Source organism: Colobus angolensis, unplaced genomic scaffold (genome assembly GCF_000951035.1).
Source record: "Colobus angolensis palliatus isolate OR3802 unplaced genomic scaffold, Cang.pa_1.0 Scaffold27, whole genome shotgun sequence".
Taxonomy (NCBI): Eukaryota; Metazoa; Chordata; class Mammalia; order Primates; family Cercopithecidae; genus Colobus; species Colobus angolensis.
In genome coordinates this window covers 12,295,980-12,317,589 of record NW_012115932.1, presented here as the reverse complement: position 1 = coordinate 12,317,589, position 21,610 = coordinate 12,295,980, and the positions used below count along the sequence as shown (strand labels likewise).

Sequence of the window (21,610 nt, the reverse complement as noted above, 5' to 3'; positions counted from 1 at the left end):
TCCTTTGTAGTGCTTGTTTGGTTGCAGGTTCATTCCCTGTGCCTCCATCTGAACATAAGCTTCATGAGAACAGGGACCCTGTGTGTCTTCAACACAGAATCCTTAGTGACCAACCCAGTGCCTGACACACAGAATATCTGTTGAATGAATGGACAGATGAATCCATGTATATCCATTAGCACAGGATGACCTGACACTTAGTTTTATAAGGGCTAAATGTTTGTTGGAGGACAGAATCTACTACCAGAAACCCTTCGCACAGGACCTCAAAAATACTGAGTTAATAAATATCCCACTGAGTAAATATACTTGCCATACAAAGACCCAGCACATAGAAAGCAGTCAGTAAATACAGACTAGAATGATCACTGGGGGTTCTGAGCACAGAGGATCTCTTTCCCTCTTCCCGGTTCCCACCCTCTGGGCATGGTGCTCTCTACCTTGGCCCAGCTGCTTGCCCTCCGTTCCTGGTTCCTCCAGCCGGTATCTTTCCTGGGTGCTGTTACCAAGGCTCAGTTCACAAAGAGTGGCACTCAGCTCTGGGTCTTCAAACTCCAGGGAGTTGAGGAAAGCATCACCAGCCAGGAGGGGGTCAGCCATGAGAGGGGAACAGGGTGGGGAGGGGGAGGAGAGAGAGGAACGTGGGGACAGGGAGGTCATGGACTTTGGGGTGCCAGACAGGGAACGCAGAGCCTGCAGGCGGCCACCTCCCTCTGTCTTCTGGGTCTTGGCCACCTCGTCCTCATGGATGGTGGTGATGCAGCCCGAGGGCCGGAAGCCGGTGGCCCCCTCCAGGAGCAGAAACTCCACCTTGCTCTGCAGCTCTGAGTCCAGCTGCTCAAAGGGGTCATAGTAGAGGTCAGTGAAGCTGGCTGAAGTGGAGGAGTCCAGGCTGGATGCAACCAGGGAGCCCCGGCTGGATGTGAGGGATCCGGGGCTGCTGCCTGAGGACAGGGACTGCATGCTGCTTGAGAGACTGGGACACCGGGAGGGGAAGGACAGTGAGATGCACACAGTGAAGTGGGCCCCCTGAGACCCTCTGCTGGGCTCTGGAAAGCACCATGATCTCACTAGACTTGCTTGGCAATCTCTAGGGTAGACGCTTCACCCCCATTTCATGGAAAACTGATACCCCAAGAAGGCCATATAATCAAGACATGGCAGAGCTGGGCTTTGGACTCAAGTTAGCTGCCTTAAAAGTCCACTTTTTCCTCTAGATCTGCTTCCCAAAGCTCCAATTGGCTACATTGCATTTGTATATTTTTTCATAGTTGAATCCACTATGAAACAAAAATTTCTTAATGTCTTTCTTGAAATCAACTCACTGTTTTTTTTTTTTGGAGACAGAGTCTCGCTCTGTCGCCCAAGCTGGAGTACAGTGGCATGATCTCGGCTCACTGCAACCTCCGCCTCCTGGGTTTAAGCAATTCTCCTGCCTCAGCCTCCTGAGTATCTGGGACTGTAGGTGCCCACCACCATACCTGGCTAATTTTTTGTATTTTAGTAGAGACGGGGTTTCACCATGTTGCCCAGGTTAGTCTCAAATGCCTGAGCTCAGGCAATCCACCCGCCTCGGTCTCCCAAAGTGGTAGGATTACAGGTGTGAGCCACTGCGCCCACCCCAACTCACTGTTTTAATATTTTAAAACATCTATCTTAAAAGAAAACTTTACATCCTAAGTGTAATTTGAAAAGCAGTATCACTTACTACAAAGAGAAGGCCACCATTAGAAAAAAATCTAATGAAACAAAATGTTGTTATTAGATTCCAGTGACGCACTGTTGTTTATGGAGGCCCAGGCCTGAGGCTACTTTCTCTGCGTTGTACAGACAGGTGGCAGTGTGAGTTTCCTAAGTCTTTTTTTTTCTTTTTGGAGACAAGGTTTGGCTCAGTCACCCAGGCTGGAGTGCAGTGGCACGATCTCGGCTCACGGTAAGCCTCCTCCCGGGCTCAAGTCATCCTCCCACCTCAGCCTCCCGAGTAGCTGGGACCACAGGCATGCACTGCCACAACCGGCTAATTTCGTAGTTTTAGCAGAAATGGGGTTTCGCCATGTTGCCCAGGCTGGTTTCAAACTTCTGAGCTCAAGCGATCCACCCACCTGGCCTCGCAAAGTGCTGAGATCACAGGTGTGAGCCAGGACACCCAGCCGAGTCTCCTAAGACTTCCTAGTACCTACCTGCCTGGGGCCTTCTTTGTGCTATCCGTCTGGAGAGGTCAAGATCCCTATTCCTAGCCACGCCAGGCCACGCCCGAGTCTGCTGACAATCCACTTGCTGTGCTTCTAAACATCCACACTCAAGCCACGGAGGACAAGCGAAGGGTAGAGCCTGGGCTGGGACACTAGGGACACCCGTGTCTGGCCATGCCCAGGGGAGCAGTGGCCTCACCGCCCACCACTCACCTTTTCAGCTGAGAGTGCAGAGTTGCCACCTGCCGAGTGGCTTCCTCCAGTTCTCTCACCAGCTGGTTCCTCTTACTGTTTAACTTTAACCTGGAGGGAGAGAAAGCATGAGAGGGATGCCCTGAAAGGAAGCACAGGCATGCACTCTTACCCATGTACACCCAGACCCACAGGCACAAGAACTTTCCACAAGCATTTGACCATGGCAACCAGGGAGCTAGAACATCCACATACATTATAATCCTATGATAACTGCAGTATCACTCACCCACTATATATATATCAGGCTCTCTGCTAGGAACCTTAGGTCACTGCCTTAATTCAGTCACACAATAATGCTGCATAGTAAGAGATTTCTACCACTTTACATAAGAGGAAATCGAGGCCCTTAGAGTTGTATAATTTACCTAAAGCTGTGGAATTAGTGGCAGAATTAGGATTTCACCCAACCATATCTTCCTTCTCTTCCTTCCTCCCTTTTTCATCTCATATTTACTGAGTGTCCATTTTGTACTGGACCCTTCCCATGGCACTGGGGATAAAGTAGTGAGTGAGCACAGTAGGACTTGTTTCTGCTCTTATGGGGCTTACACTCTACTGGGGAGAACCGATATTAAATACTCAAATACCTAATTAACACAGTGTATGACAAGGTCCATGAAGAAAAAGTACACAAAGGTAGAAAAGAACACAAAAGGAGAGGCCCAATTTGAACTGGCAGGTGAGCCTCTTCCAGCCAAGTGACTCTGTGGCTGAGACTGGCAGTGTATACCCTGCCCTGTCCCTGGACCATTTTCCCAGCCTTCCCTGCGGCCGGGTGGGCAGGGCATATGACCAAGTTCTGACCAATGGGATATGAGCACAAGTAGTTAAGAAAAGTGGGTGTGTCTTCTTCACTGTCTCTTGCATGGACTTTCGTGGACTCAAAAGGGGAGGTGTTACAGATGGAAAGAGCCTGGGTTCCTGAATGACCACATGGAAGGCTGCCTGTTAACCGGACATACCCAATTAGACATTATACGGACAAGAAATAAGCCTGTTGTGTGAAGCCACAGAGACCTTGGGGGCTGTTTCTTGCAGCAGTTAGATTCCTGACTAGTAGAGAAATTTAAGGGTGGATAATGGACAGCAGCTGGCTAGGAAAAGTGCAGGAGGAAAGAACATTCCAAGCGGGGGCTTTAGCAGAGACCTTGTCATCTTGAGGTCACCATGACTGTGGGGAGGACAATGGACAGGAGGCTGAAGACTGAACGCAGGAAGGGTGGCTGTGAGGTATAACCAAGATGGTGAAGGATTGAGCAATGCAGAGACAGAGACAGTGCCTAGGCTGCAGGAGCAGGTGAGGCTGAGGGAGTAAATGGGGAAGACTCTGTGGTTACTGCTATGAGCACCCAAGTGGACCTGCAGATGGCATCTGCTAAGAGGAGAAGGCTGAGGCAGGGGAACCCAGGGGACGAGAAGAGCTCTATTATGGATATGTGGGTATGAACGCTGAACAGGTGGGCTGCTATGAAGGTTGGGGGGGCGGTCCCTATCAGATGGATCACCACCTGAATGAGATTTCCATCTGCTCTAGTTTGATTTTTGTTCCCCTGAAATCCTACTTTGAAGTCCTAAGCCCCAGTACTTCCAAATGTGATTATATTTGGAGACAGGGCTTTTAAGGAGTAATTAAGGTAAAATGAGGTCAGTAGGGCAAACTCTAATCCAGTATGACTGGTGTCCTTCTAAGAGGAGATTAGCGCACAGGCATGGGGGAAGACCATGTGAAACGGAGGAAGGAGGAGGCCATCTACAAACCAAGGGAAGAGACCTCAGAAGAAAGCAACCCCGCTGACATCTGATCTTGGACTTTTACCTTCCAGACTGTGAGAAAATAAATGTCCACTGTTTAAGTCACCCAGTCAGTCTGTGGTACGTTGTTATGGCAGCCTTAGCAGACTCATGCACCATCTTAGGGCAAAATACAGAACCGAAAACAAGGGAAAGTCTAGGACCAAGCTCTGAGTACATACAACATTCTGAGGTTGGGTAGACTGGCAACAGTCAGCAAAGGAGCTGGAGAGAATGGGACCAGAGAGTCGAGAGAAGTTAGTGGATGTGATGGAATGTCACAGAACCAGAAGCAAAGATTTTCACCCAGGCATGCGTGACACCAAAGCCCAATTCAGTAAACTATCTCCCTGGAGGCAAATCCTTCTGTGTGGAAGAGACCTCTGGCTTTAGGACCATATGTCAGCCCCCACCTCTCCTGAAATCCCCCATGGAGGGCAGCTTGGGTGGACTCCAGGTGTGTCTTTGTCCCTGGAATGGCTCTCCAACCCCTGGAGTGGGCCCACTACAAAATAAAGGACCCTATCAAATAAGCCCGTGCCCTCACAAACTCATGACCTGGGCTGCTCTCGTTTGTCTGATAGACTAGTCTTTCTCAGCTTGTGGCCCACAGACTATCTGCATCAGAAAGTGGGGAGTGCTTATTGAAATGTACATTCCTGGGCCCTACTCTGACCTGCTGAATCAAGAAGCCCAGGGGTAAGGCCCAGAAATCTCTCTTTTCATTAAGCCTCCCAGGTGATCTTTAGGCACACCAAGGTTTGCAAGCTGCCGCACTGCAGGGGGATGGCAGAGAGGCAGAGACTGTGTCTTGCTCACTCAGCACCTAGCACCTAGTATAGTGCCCACCATGTAGACAGGCTCAATATTTGCTGAATGGATGACTTTTTCTCCAGATGAAGCAGACAGAGTTTATGAGCTCTGCTGAAACACCTGTATGTTATTATACATTCCACGGACAGGTGTGTACCACTGTTGGCCTCCATCCCCTCATGTCAACCTGCTGAAGAGGGGATGACTGACTAGCTGGTCCCTGGACTGGGAAGTGAACCTAGAAAGGGCTCATTTCCATGGAAAAGCCAAGTCATGCCATCCGTCTACCCACACACCCAAGCCCCCAGCACACGCCCTGCAGTAAAGACCAGAGCTTGCTCTAGACACAATGGAAAAGTGTTGAGGGGTGGGTCGGGCTTGTTACTGGGCAACTGAATCTGTGAAATTACAGAAAAGACAACAGGAGCAGCAGGCAGAGTGGCCTTGGCATGGTTCTTGGTCAGCTCAGTCCCTGGCACTGTTCTTCTAGAGTCCTGCCTGAGGCTGGGGTGGGGGTGCACAGTGGGTTGACAGACAGAACCCGTAATGAACAAAATCCTTGACTTTCAACAGAATGAACAAGGCTGTGGAATCTCTTGACCCAGTATAAAAGGAAAGCTCAGGAACAGTTGAGGTCCAGGATCAAGGAGCAGCTGAGGCTCACCATTTTTACCTTGGTTTTCCTCTTCTCTGTGGGAGAAAAGCCACAGAGGTATGGGCTGGGAGTAAATGTGGGTCCCCAATGAAGCCTCAACAGGATGATGAGGGGTCTGGGAGTTGGGCTGCCATGACATCCTGGCATTAGGGGTTAGCTACTGCTAGCAATGCACAGGTGCTGAGGCCACCTCCCAGTGGCGTTGGGTTTTGCAGGATAGATGGCACACGTGTGTGATGCCTGGCACACGCTGGGAGGCCAAGAACGCATCAAGCGTAGAGGCAGGCAGAGGATCTAGAAGGTGGGGCTGGAGTGTCCACAAGCTGTAGCTCAGCACCTTGGGTGGTGGTTAAAAATGTAAGAATCTGGGCTGCATCTCAGGCCAGAAGAATCGGTCCCTGGGGTGGGGCCAGGGAGCCCGTGCACTAATGAGCATCCTGCATGACTGCACACCAGCTCTGGGGAGCAGTGGGGAAGGCCCTCGGGAAGGAGGGGGAGGCAGAGGGTAGGATGAGGTTTGTTCGGATGCCTGTGAGTCTGACTGATTTGTGAGCGGGGTTTGGCAGGTCCTGCAGTCAGCCTCTCCTGGATGTGTCTATTCCTGTCCTCAAAGGCACCTTGAATGCGAGGCTGTCGTGTAAAGATGAAGAGCATAATAATCTCATTTTGAGAGAGAGAGAATAGAGAAAGAGGAGTGAGGGGAGAAAGAAAGAAACGGAGACACTAAAAATAAAGATACACACACATGAGAAACAAAGAGAGAAGGGAAACAGAATACCAGAGTCAGAAGGATGAACACAGACAGAGACATGGAGCTGGAAGGAAACAGCTGCAGACACAAAGATAGCTTGGGCGGCTTTCCCGCCTCCCCACTGTGGGAGACCCACAGCCATGAGCATGGTACCCCATTCCTGTGGGCTTCCTTCTTAGACTCCTTTTAGGGCACACGTGGCTGCCTGCCTGCATGCGCTCCAGCTTCCCTACCACTGCGTTTGCCCCAAGTACTCTCCTACCAGGCCCTCCGAGCTGCCCGCTCAGCAGCTGCAGTGGAGTGGAGGTTCTGGCCTCCCTGTACTAGCTATGTGAACTCACTGCTCCGGAGGAGCCAGCAGACCTTTGAAAGATGGGGTTGAAGGCAATAACAGAAGGCCTTCTGAGTGGCAAGCACCCTAAAGTGAGCACAGCCTCTGGGGCTAGCAAACCTGCGGTCTTCTAATCCCAGCTCTGGTACTTAGGGATCTCGGGTGAGCCTCATCTTTCCTCATTTGTAAAATGGGGATTAACCTCAGGGTTCCTGGGAGGTTTAAATGAGATTTTATAGGCTACTGCCTGGCACAGGATGGGAGCTTCTACATGTGGTATATCTTAGGGGTTCCTAAGAGCCTCCAATTCGAGTTTTAAGAAACCAACAATTTTACAGAAGAGAAGAGCCTGGTCTAACTGCCTGCCTTCAGACCATACATGTATTTAATGTAATTACAGTAAATCCTCAACATTGTAGATAGGTTCTTGCTAACTGCAACTTTAAGTAAAATGATGTACATGAAGTTATCAAATAATGTCATTTTTTAATAAAGTTGATGGAGCTGGGTGCAGTGGGTCACGCCTATAATCTCAGCACTTTGGGAGGCCAAGGCAGGTAGATCACCTGAGGTCAGGAGTTTGAGACCAGCTTGTCCAGCATGGTGAAACCCCATTTCTACTAAAATACAAAAATTAGCTGGGTGTGGTGGTGCACACTTGTAATCCCAGCTACTCGGGAGGCTGAGGCAGGAGAATTGCTTGAACTCAGAAGGCAGAAGTTGCAGTAAGCCGAGATCATGCCACTGCACTCTAGCCTGGGTGACAGGGTAAGACTCCATCTCGAAAAAAATAGAAATAAAACATAAAGTTGATGGAAAAAAATTGGTTTCATTGTATGTAGTTTTGCTTAAAGTCACAGTTTTCCAAGAATCTACTAACAGATGTTAAGCGAGGACTTAATGTATCCTGTTTTTTCCCTATTAGGCAAGTGAAACCCAAATTGGTCAATGACTTGCTCAAAGTCAGCAAGTGAGAAGCGTGTTCCTTTTGACCCAACAAAGAGTGAAGCTGCCATGAGTATGTTCTCTTCAGCTGCTGGCTGTGGGGATGATGAATAGCTAAGGGCTTCCCAGTGGCAGTTATAGGGTCTGGGAGCAAGTGAGCGACCCAGGGAATGGGTATAAAGATTCAAAAATAAAAAATCCAAATGATATACACAGAGGCCTAGTAAGGATCTGCCTAGGCCAGCTAACCATTTATTCTTTCAACAAACACTAAAGGCATGTGGGCATATAGGCACAGGCCTTATCCCCAAAGCACAAAATCCCAGAGAAAGCATAATGGAGTCGTGGTGCTAAAGAAGACTTCTAGCAAGGTGCTTCCAAGGACTGCAGAACACCAATTATTCAAGCTCTGTCCTTCTCCTTCTCCTACCAACTGGTGGTGGGTCAGAGCTAATCAGCTGCTGCCGCCAATGAAGAATGGAAGACAGGAAATGGATACACTTTGGACATCACTGCTAGCAGCTCTGACTAAGCAACTAGTGGGGAGAGATTCCCGCCATCAACGAGTCAAGAGAGTCTCTGAAGCCATGGGAAGCTAGGCGAGAACTTGGTGAACCTGATCCACCTGGCACCATGCCATGTGCAAGTGGGGCTCACTCAATTGCTAGGATGGTACTGCAGGCTGAGAGCCTTAGAGCTCGAAGGCTCCCTGGAAGACCCACGGTGGGGTGACAGAGTGAGCATAGACAGGCATCTCTAGGACTCCCGACTGCTTCAACTGAGGCACTAGGCACGTTTACTTGCTTCATAAGCTGGGCTTCCTCCTCTGATTTCACTAGAAAAAGGAATTCCCTTGCTCATATTCCAAACACACACCACACACACACACTTGAAAATCACCAGCTTCACTTCTAAGCTCCTTAGGGGCAGGGACCTTGCGGAATAAAGAAATGGTGAAAAGAACTATAATAGATTTAAAGGTCATGGGGCAGGGACCATGTCTTGTTAATTTCTGAATCCCCCAAACTGTCTTGCACACACAATCTGTGCAGCAAAGGGTTTCTCACATGAATGAGTAAACATTGGCTGATGAACAGAATGAATGAATGAACTTGAAGCTGGAGAGCGTAAAGCCTACGGTGAACACAGGGTTGCATTCGGTGCAGTGTGGGTGTGGAGGTTGGTGGGAACACCGAAGGAAATAAACAAAGACAATGTCTATGATAAGGTCTAAATTAGAGAATATAAACCAGTGGCTTTTAGGTTATATCAGGCCCATAGATGAGGCTGATTTGCATTTTTTGAAAAAACTTCTGGATTAGTTCCCAATATTTAAAAATAAAAAATCCAAACGACTCTTTTGTTTGAAGTACAGGCAGCTCTGGCAGCCCGAGGCCTGTACTCCCATTTGCTGCAGCAGACAGACAGCACCTGCTCTAGACCAGTGGGGTCTGTGCACTCTGGTCTGACACAGACCACTGCCAGGTGGGTCTCCAGCATTTCTGTGACCTGCTTGGCTCCTATAAGCACACCAGTTTGCAACCCCCACCCAGACCAGTGTTTTTCAAACTGCAAACGGCAACCCCTTACTTAGCATGGGGTGAAATCAATTTGGTGAGTCATGAACTGCACGAAACAAAATGCAATAGAAGAGACAAAACATCAGAGGAGCATCACAGGTAGAAAGAGCATGCACTATTTTGTGAACCTTGTATCAGGTCACAGTATAAAATGTGCATCACTGTCAAAAAATTGGAAAACGACTGCTTTAAATTATATAGAGTTATGTGGCTTAATTGAGTCAGAAGATACATTTTTGAACACCTGCACCTAAGCAGACTTTTTGGTAGCATGATTCACCATGCAAAGTACCAGGGTAGCTGGTGCACTGGATGGCGAATTATCTTTCCTGATTTCCTATGTCGGCAATCTGAGAGATTTCTGAACTCAGCATGCTCAGGGTGGAGCCCAGGGACCTGGAGCCCCCTCATCCTTCTGCCATCTGGGGGCTGAAGACAGACTGACAGTGAGAGAAGGGTCCTACACACCCTGGGACCCCAGCCCCACCTCTCCGTCAGCGCCTTGCTCTGGGTGTCCCGGGCTGCTTGCAGGTCCTTTTCCAGCCGCTTCCGGGCCATCTCCAGCTGCTCCACCTCCCCCTGGGTCCACTTGCGGGGGCTGATGAAGCGCATCTCCTTTAGCAGCTCCTCCTTCTCGTTGATGAGGATCAGCCGGTCCCTCTCTGAGTCCAGCACCCCAGGCCAGGCCTCACTGTCAAGCTTGGCCAGCTGGATCTTCAGGTTGGCGATCCTGGGGGCCAAGAAAGCAAGCATGACTGGTGTGCCTAATGGCACTGCGGGAACAAGAGACGCTATGAAGAAACAGACATCTCAGAGCAATCTTTGACAGTTGCTGTCTTCCTTTGATCAGCATGTCATCTCAAGGAACCTATTTTTTTTCTAAACAAACACATGTGGGTGTCTACCATGTGCCAACGAGGAAGTAGGCTCTGCAGGGTTGGGGTGCAGACATGAACAAGGCAATGTCCTTGCCCTGTTCCTGGTACAATAGAGATGTGAATTCATCACCAGGCACTAACCTCTTACCACTGGCTGTGTGGCCTTGGGCAAGTTGCTCAGCTCTCTGAAGGGAATAACAAAAGCCCTTTCCTCGTGCCATTTTGGTTGAAGGTTTTATAATATAATCTGTAACCTGCAAAGCACTGTACTTGGCACATAGTAAGTCCTCGCTACTGTTGTTATGACCTGGCGTGACCACTTATTAGGTACGTTAACATTGGGCCAATTCCCTAGGCCATAAAGATAAGAAAAACACACTCATCAGAATGATTGGGAAGGGTGTCTGGCACATAGCAAGTACTGAGTCACTGGCAGTTCTGGACCACTAAGACTACAACTACTGACCACGTATTCTCAAGTCAGAGAGAGGTAGTGGCACTGTGTGAACAACCGTGGATTTGGGGTCAAAGGCCTGGAGTTGGAGGCCTGGCTCGCTCTGGCCTTCCTGATGGAAGGGACCATCAGGATTTCTCAAGAAATCATTTTGGTATCACAAGCTTCTAGCACAGTGACTGGTATACTGCAGGCACTAAAAAACAGTTAAAGGAAAGAGCTGGCAGCCTTATCCCTTAACTGCTCTAAGACTCAGTATCTTCATCTATAAGGCAGAGATGATATGTTACCTATAGGGTGGGTTATGTGAGAACACAGCATTAAGAGCCCTTTATACATTGCCAGGTGTTACATAGACCTTCGGTATTATTATCATTATTGGTATATCATTATCAAAATAAGATTCACAGTATAACAACGAATACTGCTACAAATAGCTAACAACAATCATGACATCATCCTTTAGGACTTGGCCTCTGCAAAGTACCATCAGCTCTCATGCCCTGGCCACCACACCCCTAAAGGGTAAGATAGGGTGAAGAAAGGGAGAGAGACTGAATCTGTGTAATATCATCTGAGTCTCTGGATCCAGCTATGCCTGAAGCTAGGTATCTCAGGACTTTGGAGTTAAATAAGACAATACATTCCCTTTTTTGCTTTCTCTGGTTTCTATCAGATTTCTGTCATTTCCGCAGAGTTCTACTATTCACACAGAATTGGCAGAGGGGCAGAGCTGGGCACTGCCATACTTCACCTGGACTGGCTGAGAAGGTCCACAGGCCAGACAACTTAGTCTAGGAAAGAATGGATGCAATGTGCCTGGCTTCCATCCACACCACAATGCCCAGGGCATTCTTTGCCAGTAACGCTGGCTCAGAGTACAGAAAGATCATGAACTTGAAGCCCGATTGTCCAGGGTTCAAATTCTGCCTCTACCATCTGGAATAGTCATGAAATGTCTTGGTTTTACCTTTTTCCTCTCTAACATGGAGATAATAAGAGAGACCCTGTGCTATAAGGTTGCTTTTAAAATTAAATGAGAAGATGTATGCACAAATGTTTTAGTACAATAAACAATCTCAGCCAAGTGTAGTGGTGCATGCCTGTAATCCCAGCCACTCAGGAGGCTGAGGTGGGAGGATCGATTAAGGCCAGGAGTTCAAGACCAGCCTGAGTAACATAGTGAGACCCTGTCTCTAAAAAAGAAAACAAAGTAATTTAAAAAAAAATTTGTTTAGGCCTATAACAGATGCTCTAAAAATGTCAGCTTTGATTATTATTTTGATTTTATTTGTGGTAGTGGAACCCGACTGGTTAGGATTCTGTGAAGCCACAGAACATCCCAGAGGTCTGTACTGCTTAAAAGCCCAGCTTGCTCCCAGCTGTGCAGGAGACACTGAAGCGGGTAGTGTCCATAATCTTTTTAGCCTGTTGCTGAAAGTCCAGTTGTGCTCCTTCAAACCAAAATGCTTACAGGATCATGGGAAAGTCTTGCTTACAGAAATCAAGACAGGCAAGTGGGAAGATAACTCGGCTTTGCGATTAAACAGATCTGGGTTCAAAGCATAGTTCCACTCTCTATCTTGTGAAGTGTCCTGGGTGAGTCATTTCCTCTCTGAATTTCAGAGAGGATGAAAATATAAAGATGATAATAACTATCTTCATAATCTTTGTGAGGATTAAAGAAGACGAAGTGTGTGAAAAGCCAAGCACAGAGCAGGCATTCTACAATAGTAGTTATTATTTTTGGAACCATCCTGCCCCTAGCCCCAGCCCAATTACCTTCTTTTAGCTTCTTCATATCGAAGGCGCAATCTGAACTTCTCTGCCAACTGATTGTTGCTGTTGATGCTGAACTGGAGGAGAAGAACGAAGTCAGGAATTATGTGGCTGTTGTGGCCGGTGCTGAGTTGGGTTTCAAGGGCTCATGAGAGACTTGGCAGCTTGAGGGTGCCGTAGCCAAGAATAGCCCCCGCTGATGGGGCTGGCGGTGCAGATCGCAGGGAAGCTGGTGAAGCAAAAACACTTTCCTCCCTTCAGGCCACGGGAAGAGCCGTACACTAAGACGTCGATCACTTTGAAAACAGAAGCCAAAGGCCCAGAATATCATCTTGCAGCCCCCAGTGGCTTGGCTTGGTGCCAATTCAAGCCACAGAAGCGTGGAGGACAGTTGGTGAGGAGGAAACAGGGATAGCCAATATCAAGAAAGCCATTCTGGGGGCACTGGGGAGGGGATCCATAGAAAACTCAGAGAGGCTGCAGTCAGGAGTGAAACACTGGGTAGGTGGGGAGAAGACCCCAGCACTCACAAAGAGGGGTACAGTTCCTTTACGAATACTTTGGCCTGCAGATGGCTAGTAGCTGGACACATGGTGGTGTGGGGAAGGAAGGGACAGCCACTTTTGCCGTGCTAGTCTGTTAAGAGCAGCAAGAGGCTACAAGGCTCACCGGTCACCCTTGGACAAGTGGGGAGACAGCTATGGAACTCAGGAACAGCATTTAGAGGCTGTTTGCCACAGAGGCTGGAAGGCGGATTCGTTCAATGTTGCTGGCTCTAGTAAAACAAAAGCTCTCCACGAGTTATGAGGCACCGTGGGTCAGCCCTACTCTAACCTTTTCCTGAGCCACATCTGGACAGTGCTTTCACTATTCATAACTAGGACTGGACTGAGCTTAGGAACTGGGAGTCAAGCAGCTGCCTGAAAGCTGCATGCATTGTTTTGAGACTAACAGGAGGAAAATATCCTCTGCTGTCCAGTTGGGGAAAGAAAAATGGAAACGGAACTGCAAAATAGTATGAAAAAAACCAAACCAAAACAGAACGCAGAGAAAAACATTTTGTCCTTTAAACATGCTTTCTGTGCAGCATTAAGAGACACTAGCACCTGGCCAGGCAATATTAAGGGCCATGGTGTTCATCACTGCAGGCTTTTCCTCCACGGCATCACATCATATCCTCCTGGGGCCAGGAGGTCTGTAAGAGAACAGAGCTCCAGAGGGCTGAGGCAGCAGCCAGCCCCACAGAGAGCCCCTGGCCAGCTCCCTGGTGAGCCATGAGAAGGCAGGTGCCCACTACAGCAGCCTCACAGCTGCCATCCTGTGGAAGGCCCCCAGCATCCTGCCCTGTCTACTCACGCTTCCTGAGATGTCTGTCTGGGAGCTCACGTCCAGGTACTGTTTCGGCAGCGGGAAACTCGAACTCTCCAGAGAGCTGCTGCTGGACCACAGGTCTGAGTGAGACCCCCTGTCGGTGCGGAAGCCGTCCTTCAACATGGCAAGGCTCTGAAGGAAGGGAGAGCAGGGTTAGTGATGCGCCTTCCCAGGAGGCAGCTCTGGGTCTGCCACGCTCTCCATGCTTCCCTCTCTACCCTCCCTTAATTTAGGAACCCATGCCCTCCCCAGGCATCCTACTGATCCTGTGATAGAGAGCTAGCACTGAGTGGGTCCTTGCTGTGTGCCAGGCTCTGTGCTGGGCCTATGACATAGGAGAAACCGGTGTGGAGGCCGACTCTGGAGCTACACTGCCCTAGTTGGAACCCCTGCTCTGCTGCTTCCCAGCTGTGTGACTTCACCTAGCTGAATAACCTCTCTTTGCCTCGATTTCCTCTCCTGTAAAATGAGAATAATTGGCTGGGTGCTCATGCCTGTAATCCCAGTGCTTTCAGAGGCCAAGGTGGGAGGATCACTTGAGGCCAGGAATTCAAGATCAGCCTGGGCAACAAAGCGGGACCCCCATCTCTGAAAAAAAAAATTTTTTGCTGGATGTGGCGGTGCATGTCTGTAGTTCCAACTACTCGGGAGGCTGAGGTGGGAGGATTGCTTGAGCCCAGGAGTTCGATGCTGCAGTGAGCTATGACTGTGTCACCACACTCCAGCCTGGGCAATAGAGCGAGACCCTGGTTCTTAAAAAAAAGGGGGGGGCGGGTGGGAGAATCACAGATCCTATCTCACAGGGCAATCATCTTGATTAAATGAGATTAAACGAGATGACAAGTGAATACAGCCCATACTCAACAACTGTCAGCTTTACCAGAGTCTCACTGAATCCTGACAATAGTCATGCAAAGAATGACCTATGATTATCCCCAGTTTATTGATGAGAAGCTGGCAATTGACCGAGGTAAGATTTGGACCTGGTCTATCTGGCTTAAGGCTCTGCGATCTCAACCACTAATCAGAACAGGAACACGCCTCACTGTCCATGAGTTCCTCATCTAAATGTTTTCACTGGGCTGCTGTCCCTGGCGGGAGCTTCAAAACTGTTCTGTTTGTCATAGAGCATACAGCTTCCTCCACTAAGTCATTTATAGCATCTCTGAGGACTCCTAATCTGCCAGTGAAATATCTGAGGTCAGGGTGGTTCCTGGAAGGGGAGGTGATATGTACGGGGGTAAGAGAATGGGTCTGTGAGTCAGGGGTTCACAGGTTTGAATCATGGCTCTAGCTTCCTCTCTGAGTTGTACAGTCTTTTTTCTGTAGGATGGGGATAAACTAGGGTTGATTTAAGAGATGAGACACAATGCATGCAAAAGGCTTGGCATAATCACCTGGCACATTACATAATATCTATTATAATTTGTTCAGTTCCCAGCATAGAGGCAGAACACACAATGAAATGCTTATAGAGATGCTACATTTTGATGTCAAAGGTTAATGATGTTGAAACCATTAACATCATTTGATTCTTTGAAAAATAAGTCAGAGGCCAGGTGCGCTGGGTCATGCCTGTAATCCCAGCACTTTGGGAGGCTAAGGTGAGAGAATCACTTCAGCCCAGGAGTTACCAAGACCAGCCTGAGCCACATAGCAAGACTCCCTCTATTAAAAAATAAAAGTTTAAAAAACAAAGAAAAAATAAGTCAGGTAATTAGAGCTAGTGGCAAGGATGTGGCCTTTGGACTAGTCCAGATGACTTCCATTCCAAGTCTGCCATTTACACTAGCTGTGTGACCTTATGCAAGCACTTAATGCTTCTGAGCCTCCACGTCCTCCTCTATGAAATGGAACCAAAACCCCAGGAAGACTGGTAATGAGAACTCAGCAATGTGTGTACCATGTAGAAACAGTCCACGTAAGACTGGCATACAGGAATACTCAGGAGAAATCAAGATGGCACCCACATCAACAGGAACTTGCATACCTTAATGAGATCTTGCTTTTCCTTTTCCCCACAGGTAATAGCCTTTTTGATGGCTTTTGTTTCTCTCAAGACAGCCTGAGCTTCATCCAGTTTGTAGCTGCCCTGAGCATCAGACATTTTCTTATCGATTCTAGGAGACAGTTAATGGGAAAGGTCAGCCTTAGATAGGGTGAGGGACAGGGTCTCCCCAGGGGAAAAGCACAGACCACAGGACTTCAGTTACTTAAGAAGGCCCCTCCCTCTGTCCTGCTAATCCTGCCTCCCTAGGTCCCACTTGTGGGATAAGGCATAGAAGGTCCCGGGCTGGGCATGGTGGCTCACACCTGAAATCCCAACACTTTGGGAGGCCAAGGCAGGTGGATCACTTGAGGTCAGGAGTTCAAGACTAACCTGAGGAACACGGTGAAACTCCGTCTCTACTAAAAGTACAAAAATTAGCCGGGCATGGTGGCACGTGCCTGTAATTCCAGCTGCTTGAGAGGCTGAGGCATGAGAATTGCCTGAACGCGGGAGGCAGAGGTTGCAGTGAGCCGAGATCACGCCACTGCACTCCAGCCTGGGAGACAGAGCAAGACTCTGTCTCAAAAAAAAGAAAGAAAGAAAAGGAAAAAAAAAAAAAAAAAGGCAGAGAAGGTTCCTGTTATACAGCCAATGCGTGGGGGTGCAGAAGCAACATTGCTCGTGAAGTCAGTGTCCTCTAAACATCAGCTCTTACGGGAAACCTTTCCTGATTACGTCCCTGGCTCCTCCAGGCTGGGTTGCGGCTTCCCATATACATCACACATAGCTGTGACTCCGCAGTCATTACACTGTGTGACAGTTTATGTATTATAGTTTATGTGGTAGCATCTTTGACTTGACTCTGGAAGGCTTGGGAACAGGAGGCAGAGTTGAACATGTGTGTCTCATTCTTTTTTGGAGGGAGGGCAGGCTGTCCTGTGCATTGTATGACGTTTAGCAGCCTCCCTGGCCTCACCCCACAAGATGCTGTTGGTACCCTCACCCTGAATGGTGACGACTGAAAATATCTCCAAGTATTACCTAATGTCCGTTGAGGGAGAGGGAGCAAAATCATGCTGGTCAAGAACCACTGTCTTTAATAAGCATGTGTTGAACTAATGAACACAATGACGAAAAGGACAGAAGGATGAAAAACTCCCAGCCCTACTACCCATTAGTAGGATGATCCTGGGGTCGTCTCTCAAATACACAAAGCCTCGGTTTCCTCCTCTAAAAAGCCTGGAAAACGTTATCCGCCTAACCCATATTCATGGAGTTGTCAGGAACATCAAATGGAATACGGGATGGAAAATCTTGTGATAAACTAGGAATTACTGTACAGACATAAGGGATTAAAACGCTTCTAGCCTGGAGAGCTTATTGGCTTATCCAGGCCTTACATACAGGTTCATTTTGATGGGGGAAAAACTAAAAAAAAAAAGCAGGGGGAGGGGGGTCCTGATGTAGTTTTGTGAAGGTCAGACCAAACCAGACAGGCAGGGGTGAGCTTCTGAAGAAGGAGGGTCCAGGTGTCAAAAAGGTTCTGGAGGCAGACATGCATTTTAACTACATCACATTTTCGCCAAAGGCTAGGCCTGAGGTTTCAGTCCAAGGTGGAGAAAAAGGAGTTTTACAGTCTGCGGGAACACCACAAACTCATTATTTCAGCATGAGAAACTGCTCACAGGCACTCCTTTGTGGTTTTCTGCTACAGGCCAAACTGTCCTGGGCTAAAAATAACCCTCATGGGGAATCCTGAGCTCGAGCAGGTTTTCATCCTGGCCTCATCGTCTGCGCTTCCAAGCAGAGGAGAGAGCAGGCATGGAGCGAGGTCTCCACACAGCCTCCCTCTGCGGTTACTTCAGCCTCCATGGAGAGAAAACAAAGCCCCGTTTATGTCTCCCCACTAAAAATAGCCTGTCTATTCCTTTCCAGGACTCGGGCCTGGGCAGGCCTATCAGGTCGGCAAGGACTGGCCCCCGATTTAGTCTAAAAAATTAGTCTGAGGGAGCTTAGAAGATGCTCCGTGGCAAGGAGGCTCCCCAGAGCCAGTGTCCGGGACAGGCAGTGGCCCTGCTGCAGATGGGCATAGGAGGTGCAGGGAGACATTGTTTGTTGGAGCATGTCCGAGGGCTGGGGACTCTGGGGAGGGGGCTGTGCCCAGCTGTCCTCTGTCAACAGGGCGAGAATGGCTTCGAATCCCTGGCAGGATGAGACAGAAGCGGTTTGTCTGCTGGGCTTCCGACAGCCTCTACCTGACTTCTTCAAGGGCCTTAGCAACCTGGCCTCTGGAATTTGGCTCCAGAGAGCAGCTCTGAGAGGGAACACTCTTGGGATGAAGCTGGGTGGGGAGGGGGTGGGGGAAGAACAAAGGGTCACCATTATACACTCGGTGAATGAATCTTTTTTTTTTTTTTAAGGGAAAGAAAAGTGTGTGTGTGTGTGTGTGTGTATATGTGGGGATGCATGTGTTTTAGGATTTCCAAATCCCTCAGCTGTCCTCTCTTCAGGCCTTTAGAGATTTACACACCCGGTAGCCACAGAGAGGTGGGGCAAAGGCTGACAGCAGCCGACTCCCGGTCCTGTCCAGACACCTCCTACCTGGGCACAGCAGGGCGAGGCGCTGCACTGCCCTCCTCCCATAGGGGGAGATGCCTGGTCTCCACTCTTCCCTATTAGAAAGGGAGCTGACAAGTCAAAGTCCCAAGCTTTCATCTTGATTTTTCTTTGCAACCTCCTCCAAGAGGCAACCTTTAATCCTCATCAACCTTTTCCCTTCTCTCTTTTTTAAACAGGTTGCTGACTATGAATTGAACCAATATAGATTCGTGGCCCAGAGTAACTCAACTGCCCAAGGAAGCTTAACTGGTATCATCACAATTATGACAGGTGACATAGCTGCTCTTAAAAAACAACAGAGCTGGCCGGGCATGGTGGCTCGCGCCTGTAATCCCAGCACTTCAGGAGGCCTAGGTGGGCAGATCATGAGGTCAGGAGATTGAGACCATCCTGGCTAACATGGGGAAACCTCATCTCTACTAAAAATATAAAAAATTAGCCAGGCATGGTGGCATATGCCTGTAGTCCCAGCTAGTCAGGAGGCTGAGGCAGGATAATTGCTTGGACCTGGGAGGTGGAGGTTGCAGTGAACCGAGATTGCGCCACTGCACTCCAGCCTGGGTGACAGAGTGAGACTCCGTCTAAAAAGAAAGAAACAAACAACAGAGCTTTTGACTGCTAAAGAGAAATTTTCTAAAAGGGGAAATTACATGTGGTCAAAGTTATCCTGGAAATTCCTTAAGGATAACTTGTACCTTTCCCCATGTTCTGACATAAGAGTAGGCACAGAAGTAGAAGTGACTGGATAGCATCCCTGTTAGACTCTGAAAAAGAGGCCTTACATTTTCTGGGAATGAGGAGGGAGTTATCTGGGATGACACTGGGAAGAGAGATATTGAGACATGAACTTCAAAATCCAGTAGTCCTGGGTTTCAGCCCTAGCCCTGACACCTGCAAGCTGGGTGGCTCTGGGCATGTTTTCAACCCTGCCAGTGCCCTCATCTGTAATATATGGCAGGACAAAAACTTCTCTTAAAAGGGGGTGAAGAGAATGAAATGAGGTGGCTGGCATGAAGTGCTTCCCCGGCACACTCTCTAGCCCAGGGCAGACGTAGAGTTCATCTGAGTTCCCTTCCCAATATAAGCAGGCAACCAGCTAGAGGTCACCACCCCAGCCCATTCTCAACGAGCTCTTCCCTCATGCCAGACACTACCACACACTTGACACGGATTTTCCAGTTCAATCTTTACAACCCCTAGTTTTTCAAATGAATTCAAAGCTTACAGGGGTTAAGTCATTTTCCAAGGACCCAGGGAACTGGGATTTGAACCCTGACCACCTGCCTCTCAAGACTGCATTCCTGACTCTCTCTGCCAAGGTGTACATTAAAGGAGGGGTCTTCCTCCACACTGGACGCAGAGCCCGGCTTCGAGCTAAGGAGTGTGGGTGGCTGGAGCTGCCATGGAGTCTTATCTGGGCCCGATATCAAACATGGGGCAGACGGAGAGGGGAAGAAAGGAGGCTTGTCTTTGGGGTTTCAGCATCAGCTTACCAAACAACAAGAGTTTTCAATGCTGCTACAGGGTGACAAAGTGGTAAAACAGGTTTGCGGTGGCTCAGAGAATAATGGGAAGTGTTCTAATCAGAAGCTCTTGAGGACTGCAGGAGCCAGGAGGCAGGGAGAACCCATTCAGTAAGATGACGGGAGTGAGTAGCCCTTAAACTGTGTGCTCAGAAGCTGTTTTGCTGCAAAGTGGAGGAATCAGGCTATTGTTTTAATAGGTCAAAAATAGGCATTTTCTAAGCTTATAACTATTGCTCCAAACTGTCATTGGTGCTACTGAAGATTACCAAGAAGCATAAAGCATGGTTCCAGGTCTTAATAATTCAGAATCTGGTTTGAGAGACAAGATTGGTATATGTATATACAGATATATGAATAACATGTATATAACAAAGATGTAAACACATAGAAAGCCATACTTTGTAAGACACAAAAATTACAGACCATTTGTAATAATATAAAGCCATATACGTATTTCTTATAGCACGTGTATAGACATCCAAAGGCTTGAGGCTATGGCCACAGAATGATGAGGGTAGATTTGAAATTCATGGAATGAGGAAAAGGTATAGTAGTCAGGGAGAGACAAAAAGCAAGAAATAGCCATCCATGCAGGTGTGGCCTCCCTGGGAATGTAAGTGAGATGCCCCCTTGGAAGGCAGAAATCTGCCGAGTGTCCGGCCTAGAGCTTCTGAGAGGGCTACCAGGTGACCTTCGTAATGATTGTCCAGTGAGCCCATTGGATACGCTGAACACAATTCAATGAACGAGTCTCAGTTACATGCTGTAGTTAATAATAACAATAAGCTAACATCTTTCTCTCTCCCTTTCTTAATTTCTTTCTCTCCCCCTCTCTCTCCTTCTTCTCTTCCTTTTTTTCCTTTTCTTCGAAACAGGGTCTTACTTTATCTCCAGACTGCAGGGCTTTCTTTCTCTCTCTCTCTCTCTCTCTCTCCTTCTCTTTCTTTCTCTCTCCTTCCTTTCTTTTTTTCTTTCTTTCTTTGGAGAGAGGGCCTTACTTTGTCACCCAGACTGGAGGGCTTTTTCTCTTTCTCTCTCGTTCTTTCTTTTTTCTTTCCTTCCTTCCTTCCTCCCTCCCTTCTTCCCTCCCTTCTTTCCTTCCTTCCTTCCTCCCTCCCCTCCCCTCCCCTCTTCTCTTCTCCTCTCCTCTCCTCTCTCTCTCTCTCTTTCATTCTTTTGAGACAGGGTCTCACTTTGCCACTCAGACTGGTGTGCAGTGGTGCAATCAGCTCACTGCAACCTCCAACTCACAGGCTCAAGCGATCCTCTCACCTTGGCCTCCCAAAGTGCTAGGATTATAGGCCTGAGCCACCGTGCCCAGCCACAATAAGCTAACTTTTCTTGAGTACCTGCTAAATGACTCAGTTTTCTCATCTATAAAATGTGGGTAGTTAGATAACAAAGCATTCCTTATAGTGTTGCTGTAGGATCAAAGGAGCACACTTGCATGGAAACACTGCAGGGGTTCTCTGGCACAGAGTAACTGTTTGACAAAGCTTAGCTAGTATAGTCACAATCAGGACAGGTAACACACTACTCTTTTTTTTTTTTTTGAGATGGAGTCTTGCTCTGTTGCCCAGGCTACAGTGCAGTGGCACATTCTCAGCTCACTGCAAGCTCTGCCTCCCTGGTTCAAGCGATTCTCCTGCTTCAGCCTCCTGAGTAGCTGGGATTACAGGC

General features: G+C 48.4%; 1 protein-coding gene across 3 annotated transcripts in view; it reads right to left on the bottom strand.

Moving 5' to 3' along the window:
• Window positions 1–21,610, bottom strand: part of WWC1 (WW and C2 domain containing 1) — a 177,047-nt gene that overhangs the window by 45,052 nt on the left and 110,385 nt on the right. For all 3 annotated transcript variants that reach the window (XM_011947743.1, XM_011947744.1, XM_011947745.1), the window contains exons 6-11: window positions 15,786–15,915; window positions 13,781–13,927; window positions 12,428–12,501; window positions 9,801–10,043; window positions 2,406–2,495; window positions 441–976 (exon numbers count right to left, since the gene is read on the bottom strand). In XM_011947743.1, coding sequence (XP_011803133.1) covers window positions 441–976; window positions 2,406–2,495; window positions 9,801–10,043; window positions 12,428–12,501; window positions 13,781–13,927; window positions 15,786–15,915 — 1,220 coding nt within the window. The remainder of the gene's footprint in view (window positions 1–440; window positions 977–2,405; window positions 2,496–9,800; window positions 10,044–12,427; window positions 12,502–13,780; window positions 13,928–15,785; window positions 15,916–21,610) is intronic.